At 40.4% G+C, this 15,733-nt stretch overlaps 1 protein-coding gene across 4 annotated transcripts in view; it reads left to right on the top strand.

Annotated features, from left to right (window-relative positions):
- Wdr7 (WD repeat domain 7) overlaps positions 1-6,025 on the top strand; it is a 369,257-nt gene extending 363,232 nt beyond the window's left edge. For all 4 annotated transcript variants that reach the window (XM_063231571.1, XM_013157175.3, XM_063231573.1 and 1 more), the window contains one exon: positions 3,341-6,025. In XM_063231571.1, the coding sequence (XP_063087641.1) occupies positions 3,341-3,544 (204 nt within the window). In that variant the 3' untranslated portion in view covers positions 3,545-6,025. The remainder of the gene's footprint in view (positions 1-3,340) is intronic.
- Positions 6,026-15,733: the final 9,708 nt, after the last annotated feature.

Below are 15,733 nucleotides of genomic sequence, written 5' to 3'. Positions count from 1 at the left end.
ACTTACACTGGGAAAAAACATTAAAACATTTCCTGTTTTGATGAATTATATCTGTGTTTCTATGCTCAGAAAATAATCTTCACAAAACCTGTTTTGTGAACCATATTTTTGAAGGGAAAGAAAAGCTAAAGTTGCATTTTAGTTGCATACTGAATTATTGAATAATGTGCTTGATAATCTTTCAAACCCTGTTTCTCTAACACCGTAGTCCTACAATTTGTGAATATTTTATTTCAGTGTATCTGTTGGTGTTTGAGCAAGAGTATTTTGGTAATGAATGCATTAGTAACCCCCACACTTAAATTTTACCATCGTGGTTCAATAAATGAATGTTCTCTTTCAGGAATACTAATAATAAATTAGATGGATATTGGTTTCATTTTGTTTTTTTTTACTCTTTCATACAGTAGAATACTACTCAGCAATTTAAATCTGTAGTCATTAACATGGAAAGATTGCCCTCAACATTTTGTTGAATGAAAATGCAGACCACAAAAATAGCTTTATTAATATTAGTGCATAATAACTGTACAAATTCACGGGTTTCACTCTGCGTTTGTCTACATACATCCTTTGTGCTTTGATCATGTCTATACTGCCTTCTCCTACCATTCCCTACCTCCTCATATTAAATTCCCTCCCAGCTCATTCCTAGTCCTTAAGAGTCCCTCTTCTACTTTCATACCACCTTTTTTAAAAATTAGTTTCCATGTATGAGAGAAAATAATGTGGTAATTGTCTTTGTGTGTCTGGCTTATGTGAAACTACCTTTTAATGAGTCTGTCATATATGTATCCATTTTTTGGTATGTTGCTTACCAAAATGCTCATAGTGAATGTCAGAGATTTCAGGAGAATTGGGGAGGGGGGCACGTATAGTATTTGAATCTTACATACAGGAGAATGGGGTTTATACTTATAGTATTTGAATCTTGCATACTATAATTTGTTATCTTTGTGATCAGGAAAAACGTAATATTACCAAATATTACAATTCCATGTGGATTTTACTGATTCAAGGTTTAAGTTGCCATTACTTTAGCATAGTTTATAGCCAGTTGCCAGTGAAGAAAAAATTAGTGTTGAATAACAAAACTGTTCATTGTTTCAGTCAATGAGAATTGTTTAGCTGAACTGATGGAAAAGTTAAGTTAGCTTTACTAACTCAGATCCTTTCTTCTTTTCAGGAGGTCATAGAGAAAGAATGGTCTGAGAAGCAGTGAAATTTAATGAGCACAAGGGTCTTAGTTGTTCCAACTGTGAACAACTATAGCACTTACGTACCTTACAGAACTGTACATAGCCCTGTACTGAGTCAGGAAGGATGTTTGACTTTAGAAGGAACTGAACCGAAGTGAGAATGACTCAGGCTGAAAGGGGGAACCTGGATATAATGATGACCTTTCTGAAAATCTTCCCATCTATGTAGATTCCCACAAGATACTCTCCTCCTCTCCCCTTTTATATCTCATTTCTTGTACATGACTAAATTTCAAGGAAAGAAGTAAAAATGGGAAAATGTCCAAGTGTGTTATATGCCCTTTGCATTTTGAACCACCAGCAGAAATCAAGCTTTATACATATTTTCATAGAAAATCTATAAAAAATAAAAACACTTGGCAAGTATTTATCAACTGAGAAATTAGATGTTTTTTAAAAGCACAGTATGTATGCCTGTTGGTGCCTGTTAATTTCACCTGGCAATTTTCTAGATCATTTGGGTCTATTCTGTAAGAGGAGTGAATTATATACTGTTAGGTGAGAACTATCAAATTAAACTCACCATTATTTGTATTTATTTTAGTTGGGAACTTTGAGAAAGCAGTAAAGCTTTAATTTTTGCCTTTTGTGGACTTTTTTGAGGGGGAGAAGAAAAGACATAACAAAAAGGGTCTTTGGAAGGGTGAAGGTGAGGTAGGGCCTGGCTTCAAGTGCAAACTAAACTTTAACAGAAAGAGTTAACAATAATCATATATTTGGTTTTAAAATGTGACCTCGTACACTAGTGATTTTTTTCACCTCTGTGTTGTGTTCGGCACCATTATTAATGCAGGAAAATCAGTAACATTAGTCATCTTAAAAGGGTTATTACTCAAGATGATTTAAATTGTGAAAATGTCAGTGGAGCCTGCACACACTCTGCTAGAGATGCCATGATTTACGCCCTCTGACACCATCCTGCTGCTGAGAAGGGCTGGAAAAGAAATGGATTGTAGTTTGCACTGATCCACATGCAGAGCATGATATCAGCAGTAACACATCTTAAATGTCCTAGGATTTGCTGGGGTTTTGTGTTTCAACCATTTGTATATGTTGGATCATAATCTGCATGCTTTGCCCAAATTCTCAGCATCTTATGCATGTAGATAGCGGTTTCAGTGGTGAAAATTAGAAACAGAATTAGTACAGAGGAAAAATAAAGTTATTTCCAAGACCTCTTCCCTGCTTTTCAGTATGCTTTTTATGTGGCCTATGATAGCACAAATAATGCACGGTGAAAACATTTTAAGTTAATACTTGGAATCTAAAGAAACTTCAGACTCCGTTGCTCTGGAAACAGTTCCCTTAGATAACTGCAGTTCAACATTTAGCAGTTTGACCTGAATGCATAGTTATTCATGAGTCATAGTTTCCATATTATTGTTCAGTTATGTGCATGAATTAAGAATTTTTAAATTTAATTCAAATCCAGAAAAACTTCCAAAAAGCAGAAATCAGCAACTGATAAAAAGATACTGTTGACAAAACTGAGGAGAATATACTCTCTTAGCAGGACAGCAAGCAATGAGATGATATTGACTTGTTTTTTCCCTTCAAAATAAGCAAGAGCTTTCCAGAGCCTGTTTTTAAGAAGCAGGTTGCCGGTGGGGCCGAGTTGTTGAGTTTTGAGCTCTGATTGGTAGAGTATCACTCTTTTTTATAGTTCAACTTCTCTTCATTTTCTTAAACTAATTATAAACCCTGAAACTTGTCTTTATTGACTCATCCATCCTTCAGGGATGCCCTTAGCATTACTGTCCAAGAATGAAGAAAGGGATGCGGTTTTAAATACCCCCAATTTCTAAATATTGCCTAGTGGAACCATTTTATTAACAGATATGATTGAGTTCCTTCCTAAGGATCAGTGAACTCGCCTGCTGTCCGCTTCCACCAACAAAGTTAAATTTCTCTAGATTTGTGCATTTACATTAACAGCATCGAACAATTTCAGATCCACCAGAAGGAGCCCTGTGGAGATTTAGAATAAGTTTTATGTGAATATGAGCAGCCATTATGGAACGAGAAGAGAAGGAAGCACTTTGTGAATGACATGTGTGCTCTCCTGTCCCCTGTCCCTGCAGATGAACACGTCACTACTGGGAAGCATTGGTATGCTGAACTCGGCACCTCAGCTGCGCTGCATTAAAACCTACCAGGTGCCCCCTGTGCAGCCGGCTTCCCCTGGCTCCCACAATGCCCTCAAGCTGGCCCGGCTCATCTGGACCTCCAACCGCAACGTCATCCTCATGGCGCACGATGGAAAGGAACACCGCTTCGTGGTCTGATACTGTTTTCTGTCACCCTAACCGCGTCTTAGCTCTATAAACTGTAGGTCAAGATTCCTCTGTCTTACACTGGATCACTCCTCGGTGCCTGCCCATCTCAGTGTCACCAGGGGTGTGGTCAGGTCTGTGTCACTTGTGCATGTTTCTTGGGGCGGACTCCTGCACAGGCCGATTCAGAGGCATGCATTCACTGCTCGACAGGATGTGGCCATTCTGTCACTAGGTAGTTTTTCCCCGCCAGGGATGGGAGGGGAAGCCGATGGTTCCTGGGAACGCTCTTGTTGCTTGGTACAACAGAAACCTGAAAATCAATAACCACTGTGATTGCACTCCCACCCCGTCAGCATTTCCAGCCCTCACAACCCAGCTCTGCAGTGCTGTTTGAATCTGGCTGTGCTGGCACTGGGTTGCAGTGATGTGGCAGTCTTCATTAGTGAAATTACTCCCTTCGGGTTCCCTCAACACGCTGTTGTTTACCAAAAAGATTCTGTGTTTACATGAGTTTTTTTTTCCTTCTGGTGATTGCTCGGAAATTACTCTATCCCATTTCTTAGGTTTTAGCCACGACTTTCTTTAGTGGCACCTAAGTGATTTGAGGTTATTGAGGAAAAGATATATACATATGTATGAAATGTTTTCCTTGCAGAAAGTATAATTTACTAGACATTTAGCCTTCTAAAATGCTCATTTCTTGCTTAAATGGTAGTGTATTTAGTAATTTAAAATCATCACTACTTATGATCTAGCTAGCATAATTTTCCAGTCACTATAATTAATCTTTTAAGCGACTTTTGTGATGAAGAACCAAGTTTGAAAGCATAGCATAGCCCTAAAGTGAAGATTCCCATGCATTGCTGCAGATCCTTTTGTTCAGGAAATAGCATAGTGCTGGTCACTGTACAACTGGCAGTTTCCTCACGTCAGCTGTCACATGATAACTCTAAGTCAGCCTTCCAACTGCAGGTGAGCTTAAAAGAAAAGTAAGAAGGCATTTTTTTAAAGAAGAATCCTACAAAATTATTAGCAGTGGCACGAACATTTAAGAGCATATATTGAAATGTGAGGCTCTCAGTCACTTGGAGCAGACATTGCAGTGCAAGTGCCCATCATGCTTCAGAGTAAACTTCAACGGGATCACCTTTTCCCTAGGTCAAGGTAGACGGCTCCTGTTTATAGGAATGGAAAAAAATCCACCAAAAATATTGTGTCTGAATTTCACAGACTGTGGTCTATGTATAATGGGGCTTTTTTGTTTGTTGGTTAGTCAGTTAGTTGGGGAAATGGTGTGTTAAGTGCAAGAAAAGAACATGATTTATTAAATTCATAGAAAATATGTAAAGTTCATAGAGAAGCCAAAATAATAATAATAGGAGCATTTAATCTAAAAGGCAGAGATTGTCAGAGCTTATATACTACCCAAAAAGGTAGGCTGAAGGTCCAGGAACAAATATATCTGTTACTTTATTGCAGCAGGCTATTAAAGAACACATTAAGAAATTAAGACCACTAGAACATCTCTTTCATATTGATATAAAATGTTATTTCCATTTGTGGCTAACTTGTACTCTTCCTTGATTTTATACTTTGGGTGTTTTCTCAAAAGTAAATTTGTGCCCCATGCATGTACATCATATTTATAAAGACTACATAGGTTACAAGAAAGAAACCAAGAAACAGACAGTGTAGACTTTGTTTGGTGAACATGCTGTGTGTTCTGTGTAGACAGAAAACGGTAAGGTGCACTTTGTTTTTCCAGTGGGCTCCCGAGTCTGCTCCATACCCATCACATGCTTACTGTATGAACTGAAATGGAAATTAAGTTATTATAGGCAACAAAACTCTCTATGCATCAGGGAAAAGGCATGGGACCACTAGGCAGGCCACTGCAAATGCACAGGTGGAGCGACCAGGAGGACTGAGACAGAGCTAGGCGGGCCTGAAGATCAGAGCCTCTAGCTGAGGGCCTCCCCTGCCCGTCCACATCCCATGTGCAGATGGGCGCACTGCTGAACCTGTAGAGCACAAAGACTGTTAGCTCTGCAGGGGATGCCAGTGGATGGCGAGGTAGCATCTCTAACTGCTACACAGATACTTATATTCTTGTTAATATAATGCTGTCCTTGGCTATTTTGACACCCACGGTCCTAAACTTTACCCCAGCTTGGGTTGTTCAGCAAGGTAAACTTTGTATTGTCATCAGTGTACGCACTTGGTGTTTTATTGGTTTCATTGGCATTGCATTTGGACCTGTCCTCGTAAATGTAAAGATGTATGTGGCTTCATTGGTAATTTACAAGCAAAAGATGACATGACGTGACACTTGTATGAAAATGTTGTACTGATTGAACTCCCTGGAAACAGTGAGTGAATTAAAGTGTCTGCCTCCCTAGACATTTCTGGATGATTCCACTTAACAGATTCTATATGTATTAAATGTCCCTGTGTATATAGGTGTGTTAAATAAAACTGAGTTGTACTGAAGATTGTTTTTCACCTATCATTGCTTTTTCTAGTGTTCACTCTTCTTTAACATTCTCAGTTGAAATCCATATCCCAATTCTGTTTCTGGTTATTCATTTCACTGAAGAAGCATTAACCTCAGGAAATATGAACTTGTTCTTCTCAAAGGACAATAGAGCAGAGAAAGGAAATCTCAATCATTCCTTAAAAAAGAAAATACTACAGAAGGTTTGTACTTGCCAATGTCATTTAAATGAACTGAGCTCACAACACTGTGTTTCCAGGTTATTATCTCTCTATAATAATAATACCTTACATTATATAGAGACAGCTTGAATATTGCATGCTTCTTAGCATGTGATAGAACGTTCAAGCTTCTTGCCTCTTTGGGGCTATGAATTCCATTTTGAGCAGTTGTATCCTTTTGTGCTAACATCTCAAGATTTGGTTTTGCAGTGCCTCTGGATCCTGCCTTGGTGGCATTATACATCTCAGAAGCAGACCAGGTAGAGAAACTCCACAGCACCCTCTTCAGCTCGGGCAAGGGCATGACATGCATGTTCCTTTATCTCTACCCTAAATAGACTGTTGATTGTCCCAAATTATATCTTGTCAGACCCGATGACATGGGTTGGCTGCCTCTTGGGAGCCAAGATGAGATCATTAAATTCATTTCATTTAATATTCAGTTTGGAGCTGAATTTGAATCCCTGAGGTAGAGTGTATAATTGGCTTGCAGCAAAAGCAAGAATAACAAACAAAATAGGTCCTGTTGCTCAGAGCCAAGTGTAAGTAGCAAATGTACTTTTCTTTGAATGCTTTCAGATAAGAACACAGACAGCTTGAATTGAGTCAATCATCATGTAACAATATAATCTTCTCTAAGAATTAGATAAACGTGCAGCATTGACTGCAGCATCTCTGGCCCTATCACATGCCCAGTGTTGGCCCTGGAGTTGTATTAATGCTCCCTGATGACTCAAGTGTATCCTTATAGGAAAATAAGAGCAGTAACAGTTCTGTATGATTGGTGATCACATAAACTGATCAAATGTGGAAAGGGCATGACATTAATAGGAAGGTAAATCCAAGCAGTGCTGGGTGAACTTTCACCTTTCACCCCTTCGCCTGACGGACAGAGCTGAGTGTTGAAGAAAATCAATACTTGGGAGCCAAGAGGGAAATATTTCCACCTTCTAACTAGAGAATGTATTTTGACAAGGCCAAGATAATCCACGCTGCACAGGAGAAAGAGAAAAGAAGACTCATTTTTAAAGCTTGACACTTCAAGGTGTTTTTGTGCAATGGTTTAGAGATCGTCAATACATACAAATACCAAAGGTCAAAAAGAAAAGCCAGAAGAGTTTCAGAAATTAGATGTTCCAGTTCTTTTTTGCTGTTTACAAACTAAAAAAAAAAGACTGCAGAAAGGTTTGTGCTTGCCATTGTCATTTAAATGAACTGAGCTCACAATGGTGTCTCTTTAATCATACCTTACATTTTGTGGAGGCAGCCTGATGAATATTGCATGCCAACAAGGTGTTCAGACTTCTTGCTTCTGTGCATGTTTTTGGACATGCATTGGGCTTTGAGCAGTTGTACCATTTTGTAATAACATCTCAAGATTTGGTTTTGCAGAGCATATTGATCCTGCCATGGTGACATTATAAATCTTAGACCCTCCCACATTTGTTCCAATGATTTGCATGAAAAAAGAGTTCATGTACTGTTAGAGTTTAAATTATTTCTAGCTTCCCAAATCCCTTTAAGTAAATTACTTATAAAGGTCTCCTAATTAGGACTCTTCAAGTGAGAAGCTTATGTGCCTCTAGGAAAAACGTAAGCTACTCACTCCATTCCTGCGAGCAAGACTGGATCCATTTATTCTGTGGACAAATACCTCTATCAAATGGATATAGATTCTTTTCTTTCTTGCAGATTAGAAAACAAAGAAGCCAAATGGTGCCCACACCTTCCCAATGAATTCAAAAAGACAAAGAAATCCTTAGTATAAAGTAATCCTCCATGATGTGCCTCATCAGGATTGCGAAAAATGGTTACTAATGAGGCAGGAACATCACAAGTTTGAGCCCAGCCTGGGCAACTTAATGACCTGCTGAGACTCTGTTTCAAAGTATAATAACATCAACATTGTTTTGAGATTCTGTTTCAAAGTAAAATAACTTAAAATAATAACATAAAACAACATATAATAATAATATGAGAGGAGCACAGTTCAATGTAAAGCCTCGATTTAATGCCCAGCACCACAAAAAAGTCATTGAAATGATGGTGAAAATACAACTCAAACTTCTGCACTCTCTTTCTCATTAATAAATTCCATTCTGTTCTGAGGAAGACAGGTAGGTCTATTTGTTTTCAAAAGGAAGATGCAGCCTCCGTATTCTGAGGTTTCCCAGAGAAGACCAGGAATATATCATGCCTGAAATACAGCAGGTATCAAGTAAATAATATACCCTATTTGTTAAATCCATGGAATTGTACCTGTAACATGCTTGGAAGAGCAACAGAAGTTAATAAATAATAAATATAAGCTAATGTTTTAGCAGACATTTGGATTTCTTGTTGAGCATGGATAAAATTTCCCATGCTCTTGGAAAATATTTTTGTTGTGTTTTTTGTTTTCATCTCTAAACTAAATGACAATCTGGACATTTATCTAACAAATAGTCTGCTTGTATTTACCAGCTTCTTTACCAAATTCCTGAGTGCTCCCATCTTGTTTCTCATGAAGAGACATCAAAACATGCCAATGGATGGAACTGCTTCATTAGGGCTGGTTCCTCAAAAAGGGAATAGATGACCATACTAAATTCAGGGTTCACATTCACATCTGTGATAACATTGAACTACTTAATGAGTATCTTTGTAAAAGATTGAATTGGACCCTGGAAAAAGTACTGTAGAATGGGTTCCACAGACTCATGAAAGCAAACAAAATACGAAGATTTTGTTGCCAATATCTTGTTTTGACTAGGGTCAAAATGACAGCACTGCATTTTACCCAGAAGTGAAATGTATTCTATAAAGCTTGGCCCACTCAGTAATGTTTTGATTTAGTAAAAGTGTACAAATAATTTAAAGATATGGCAATGAGAGGTCATTTCTATGCAATCACCACACATTGAATGAATCATAGTGTAGAACAAACATATATTCTGCACTTGATCTTTGCCAAAAGGCCAAGAAGCAGTAAGCATGTGTTCTGTATTCTGTTTTCCTCTTGCAGAGGAGCTTAGTACTGTTGAAGAAGTACTATAGCAGATGGGTGAGGAGTGATGAAGGAAAAGGATATCAGTTCTGGTGGGGCGATATCAGGCTTTGCAGAGACGAGTCATTTGAGCTGGGCTTTGAAGAATAAATAGAAATTAATTAGGATGGAGGAAGTATAAAGGAGGGTTTATAGACGCCCAAGCCTTCATGTGATCTGAGTGGTACTAAGTGGTATGTAAGGTAGTTCAGACCTACAACCTAAAGGGCATCAGTAGACATTACCAACAGCAATGCTGCAGTTACAGACAGCCAGGCTCCTTCATCAAAGGATACTGGAGATACAAGAGGCAAAGATCCTCATAAAAGATTTCTCTCTTAGTTTCATGTTCAACTTTCTCTTTTTAAAAAATCTCTGGCAAATGGATCTCTCTCACACAGCCTGCATCCCAGAGAGTCCAATCTATGATAGCTGGCACCAGGAGTGATCCAGAGAAACAGGGTTTGAGAGCTGGATCACTCACTGGTCCATAGCAAGGGGGATCCCATCATGAACAGGAAGTGATCGTGGATAGTCTGCAGCAGGCTGAAGCTGTGCTACTGTTTAGACTTTTATCAGTGGTGACATGGAATGTAAAAGAGTGTGCCAAGGGTCTGGGAAGTAAAGGAGAGCAGGAATTCTAAGAACAATGGTTGTAGATGACAATTCTCTGTGCTCTGGAAAAAGACGATGAAAGGCTAAGGGTTATTAATCACCACTTAAAGGCTAAATCTGAAAGCCAGAGAGACTTCTTGGCAGTGTCTCAGGAGAGCTCATCTATAGCCAGAAATACACTAAGGCCTGGGCCTAGAACGCACAATGAGAAATGGAGCTCCAGAGGAGGGGGGACGATGTTGGAAAGTCTGCTGTCCCAGGTCATGGCCCTAACTGAGATGGAAAAGGCTGACTGGGCTGACACACTGGAACAATCTTGAATCCCCAGATTCCAGTGAATCCTCCCTTGATTCTGAGTGGCATGCTCCTCCCTGTTAAAACTGGTGCTTTCTCTGAGCACAATGCAAAGGTTTCTTCTGTTGCAAGACAAAGCATAGCTCTCATTTCCTCTATCATTCACCAAACCAGTTGACTTAAGTCACAGTATATGCAACCTGGCTTCCAGATTGCTAGACCTGTTAAAAGAGGATAAGAACCATATCCTAAAGAAGCTATAGGACCTTGCCAGTATGGTTCTGTAGGCACCAGAATTATGGGACTGGACTCTGAAGGTGCTGGGAGACACACACAAAGCCAAAGGAGAGTTACTAACGGAATTTAACACACTGGCCAGGGCTCAGGACAGGGTGCCGACCTGCTGCTAATAAGCTACTCAACTTGGAGAAAACAATGGCTGAGACCCAGCCAAGAAGAAATGCCAGAAGTGCCATGCAGACTGTGACAGAAAGGACCGAACCCAGTGGTGAGATTCTGAAGTAGATACTAGGTAAGGTAGGGGACTCCACCAGATACATACCTCCACCCTGCAGAAGAGGCTGGGGTGTTCTGTTAGAAGGGCAGTGGCAGCACTGTAGACTTAGGGCTGAAACGATGTCATTTGAGAACGGAGACCTCTGGTAATAAGGAGGATGAGAAGGTCCTGCAATAACAGAGACCCAGTGGGTGTAATTATCATATTGAGTAGCAAGATTGGAGTGGTAGCCAGAGGGCCTGACCTGCAGAGATCTTTGGAGATGATTAATAAAACATGGTGGGGGAGCAGTCAGCAAAGGTATTGTTCATCTACACACCCGAAAGAAAGAAAACACAGATACAAGAGGCTGAAGGCAGTCGTCCCAGTAAAAAAACAAAATCCTCAACATGGTTTGTGGACCTGGAGGACACAGTTGCTAAGAATGCGGGCCTCTGGGGGCTGAGGCTCTTGGTTAGCCTGTTTGATGCTGTACATGAAGTTAGCAAGAGTCTGTGCAAGGGGACGGAGGAAGGGCATGTATATCATGGTGGCTCCAAGAGCAACTGCAGTGGAAAAGGAAGTGGTTGCCACGCTGATATTTGCAGGCAACCCCCAGATTCCTGGAGTAGCCTCTCCATAGTTTATGTGAAGCATCCACCGACTCGCACGGTGCTGTGATGAGCAGATGCTGTGGGCTCTAGGAGAGGAACTGCCTGCAGCTGGACACAGCCACTTGCTACTCCAGGCCACAGCCTCCTTCCTAGTGGTAGCTGTGCCCAATAACTGGCCCCGAGGATGCAGGCTCCACTCTTTTTTGGCACAGTTGGGGACATCTCCAAAGGCCATTCCAGTTCTTAGCTCCCTGGGTTCCGTGAGAACACTGGTGCAGCTGCCTCACAGCCCAACGTCCCCCTCCGCCCCTTTTGCTCTTGCTCCTAGGAACTCTTCCCAGTGTACCTCTTTGTAACAGATCTGCTCAAGAGTCTTCTTCCCAGGAGATGACGCTGCTGAGGTTCAAATGTGGCTCTTTTGCCCATGTTACTGACATCCTCTTATGCTCTGATTTCTTCATCTGCAAAATGGGAGCATAGTCGTACCCAGTCCGTTGGAACATGTTGCACATAGTTAAAAGCACAGTAAGTGCTCACTCTGCTAACCATTCTCCTTCTGGGGTTTTTTGGGTCATCTCATTCCCTGTTTATCATAGGAAGGTCTATGTTTGCATGAATTATTTTCTTGTCTTTCATTTCTTATTTCAACCAGCTCAAAGTTCTCCCTTTTAAAAGGAGGAAAGCTGGCAGGAAGAGATATTTCTTAATATTTGTTTAGACATTATACTAGGTACATTCATTGCTCTGCTTAATTCTTAATCCGAAAGGACATGAATTATTACCTTCCTCTTACAGATGAAAAATTGCTGTTCACATGGATAAATGACCAAGATCACATAGCTAATAACAAACAAACAAACAAAAAATAGCAAAACTGCTATTGAATCTTGGGCCTTGTCACCAAGATCCAGCTCTGTGTGTTCTGGTGTCCCTCTTGTGACAGAGGTTGACTGCATGCATGTGCGTGTGTGGGGAGGCGTCTGTGTTAGACCTGTAAGGAAACGGGGTGGAATGGAAGAGGGCTTTGGTTCATCTGCAGCATTGCTTTGGATTTATAGCAGGTGTGTCAAAATTGTAACCAACTGGAATTACATTGATTCTCAGTTGTGAGTAATAGGACTATTTTACCATGAAATAGTTGAGTTAAAATGTGAGTTTTAATGAACACACACTTCTCAGATGAAGAAGTACAAACAGCAAATAAATATGTGAAAAAAAATGTTCAATAGCACTAGCCATTCGAGAGATGCAAATTAAAACAACGCTGAGATTCCACCTCACCCCAGAAAGAATGGCTAGTGTCAAGAAATCAACCAGTAACAAATGCTTGAGGGCTGTAGGGAAAAAGGAACCCTTCTTCACTGTTGGTGGGAATGCAGACTGGTGCAACCACTGTGGAAGTCAGTGTGGAGATCCCTCAAAAAATTAGGATTGGAAGTCCCATTTGATCCAGCTATTCCCCTTCTGGATATCTTCCCAAAAGAATTTAAAAAACATCATACCACAGCAATATATGTTCACCCATGTTTAGAGAAGCAGTTTATAATATCCAGATCTTGGAAACAACCTAAATGCCCATTGACTGAGGAATGGATAAAAAAGATGTGGTATTTCTATATGATAGAATACTATTCAGCCATAAAGAATGATAAACTGAACATTTTTATAGGTAAATGGGTACACCTTGAAAGCATACTTATTAGTAAAATAAATATGGTCACATATGCATAATCATTGCATTGTTTTATTAGTATAATAAGAAAAAAAACATATATTTTGTCCCAGAGAGAATGACTTCAGCCAAGCACCAACCCAGGCCACACCTGATTTCACTTTAACCCACTATGAACGACTTTGAGTTGACTTTTGGATGTCTTAAGAAATTTTTGACGTGTTATAAGATTTAGGTTTTTTGCACGTCAATATCCAGTTGTTCCAGTGTACTTTTTGAGGGTACAATCCTTTCTCCACTTAATTGCTTTTGTATCTTTTCCAGAAATCAAATATCTGCTATGCGGGTCTCTATTTTGAGGCTTTATATTTGTACTTAGTGATTTGTCTATCTTGATATCAATGCCATTCTGTCATGATCAGTGTAGCTTTATGATAAGTCATGGGATTGGGGAGGCTTAGAGCTCTAATTTTAGACTATTTCGAGTTTTTTTATTTTTATAGAGATGGAGGAATCAAAATGTGAAAAATGATGTTGACAGTTTGATAAAGGATTGTGTTTTCTGATCTTTATTATTTTCTTCTACCATTTTTTGTTTCATTCTTTTATTTTTAAGTAAGAAAATGAACAATTAAACAAAGCATCTTAGGAACCTAGTCCTAGGTACCTTCTGCATGAAATGGCATGTGTTACACTCCAGCCATTATAATACGTGTGAAAATCTGCTAGGTCTATCCTTGTGGACAAACTCTTAATTTTTCACAAAATGGACTTTTTCACTGTTTTGCTGAAAAAAATGTGAACTTTAAAATGTACTGTATTTCAGAGTGATTTTATTGTAACCGAGGAGCTGGGCCTTTTTCCTCTTGAGTAATGGGTATCTTTAGGAAAGCGGGGTGGGATTTGCAGCCACTGACTGAAGACTCGGGAGCACAACCCTCCTCAGCAGTGCAGGTCGTCATGTTTTTCTGGCCTCTTCCTCCAGTTGCTTTTGCTGGCACCTCCTCGTCTCCATAACGTCAGTGTTTACAGGCTGAAGAAAGTCATTGACACACACAAAAACATGCTAAAAAGTTCCGGGTTTTGCAAATGAAGACAGATTTTTAGAGTTCACTTCTCAGAGAGCGTGAACACCCAGTGAGGCAGAAAACTTAATTATCTGCCTACCCAGCGTTCATCCAGGAGCTCCTGTGCTGAGGCAAAACCACTCCAGCATCTGCTGTTATATAGTGGATTTACACAGCCTTACCTCTCCTCTCTCTGATGATCTCACCAAAGGAAATGCTGGAATATGCTAAAACTTTTAGAGCAAACCAAAAATGCCACCGTATTCCTATCCCTTTGCCTCGACCTGGACACCACCGTGTGTGTAGCAGCTCTGCGGTAAACAATCTTAGACCACTCACAGTCAAAGGGTCTTCCTTGGTGGATCCAGATGTGCCTTGAAGCTATGTTAAGCATTTGATATGTGTAATTTTATTAAGCCTCTCAGTAATTCTGGGTTGGGTAAATTCTCTAGGTTGGACAACAGATACACTGACAAACCAAGCAACTGGCCTGAGGTCACACAGAACTAGGATTCAGATCCAGAGTGCTCTTTCCTCTCCCTCAAAGGACAACATCTTCAGTTTTATGGTAGCTGAAAAGCCATCTTGACTTCAATAAAAAACCAAGGACCTCAAAATTCAATCTTCATTTGTTTACTCTACAATGACTTATTGAATATCTATTATTTTCCAGGCATTTTTAGAGAGGGCTAAATTAATACAGCCCAGGCAGTCACATCATTTATGCATCTTAAAATCTAGCTCACTAATGCAGTGTTTTTTGTGAAGCCCATTGTGCATATGGTGTGTGCATGTACACACATACACAGACACACACTGACAAGCAGCCTCTGTTTCTAACAGTTGAACTTGGGGCTGTGAAGTGGCTGTGCTCTGCCTGAACCCCTGGGGTACACACAGGTGCTGGGTTCTCATGGCCTCCCCAGCAGCCAGGGCTCCGTCTCCTTCCTCGAGTGATTTAGGCTGTGTCCTGGGACCCCAGTCCCTGTAGGGTCATGGATTCCTGACTCCGTTTCTTTATCCTTCTAACCCTTGTCTCCTGCTTTCATTCCCAACATGTGTGACCCAAGTCTGAGGGACGCAGTGGGAACACAGAGAGACAGAGCAAGGAAATGAGCATGTTCTGGAGAAGTAAAGAGACATTCAGGCGTGCAGCCAGGTGTAGTGGCACATGTCTGTGATCCTAGCACTTGGGAGGCTGAGGCAAGAAGATCATGAGTTCGAGGCCAACCTTGACTAAGACACTGACTTAACAAAGCCAAAGGGATAAAAAAGACAAGCATTCATTCTGATAGATTCAACTGAAAATTAAACTCATTCATTTGATAAATATCTGCTCTCACACGTCAGGCTGTGAACAAGGCACTGATTGCAGTGAAAAAGGACCTGCTCTTTGGGGCTTGCACTGTAGTGGAATAACAAAGGGAGAAAGCAAACTGTAAACACAGATTGAGACACAAGCAATGAACAAGGAGAATGTTAAGAGGATGAGACATGGAATCAACAGGAGGTCTCTGAGGGAAGAGGAGTAAATAGACCTCTGCGGAGCAGCTGGGCGGGGCAGGGCCTTGGGACCAGAGCATACACGGCAAGGTTCCTGAGACAGAGGAGGACACATAGTAGGTGCTAAACCATGTAGCTGTGTGTAATGTCCCCCACTTGTCTGTCACTTGAGCGGCAGTATCTCAGATCTAACATGC

This window comes from Cavia porcellus, unplaced genomic scaffold (assembly GCF_034190915.1).
Source record: "Cavia porcellus strain 051 isolate PalLab524CR breed Dunkin Hartley unplaced genomic scaffold, mCavPor4.1 scaffold_20, whole genome shotgun sequence".
Taxonomy (NCBI): domain Eukaryota; kingdom Metazoa; phylum Chordata; class Mammalia; order Rodentia; family Caviidae; genus Cavia; species Cavia porcellus.
Note: the sequence above shows the minus strand (reverse complement) of the source record. Positions and strands in the feature narration are given on the sequence as shown.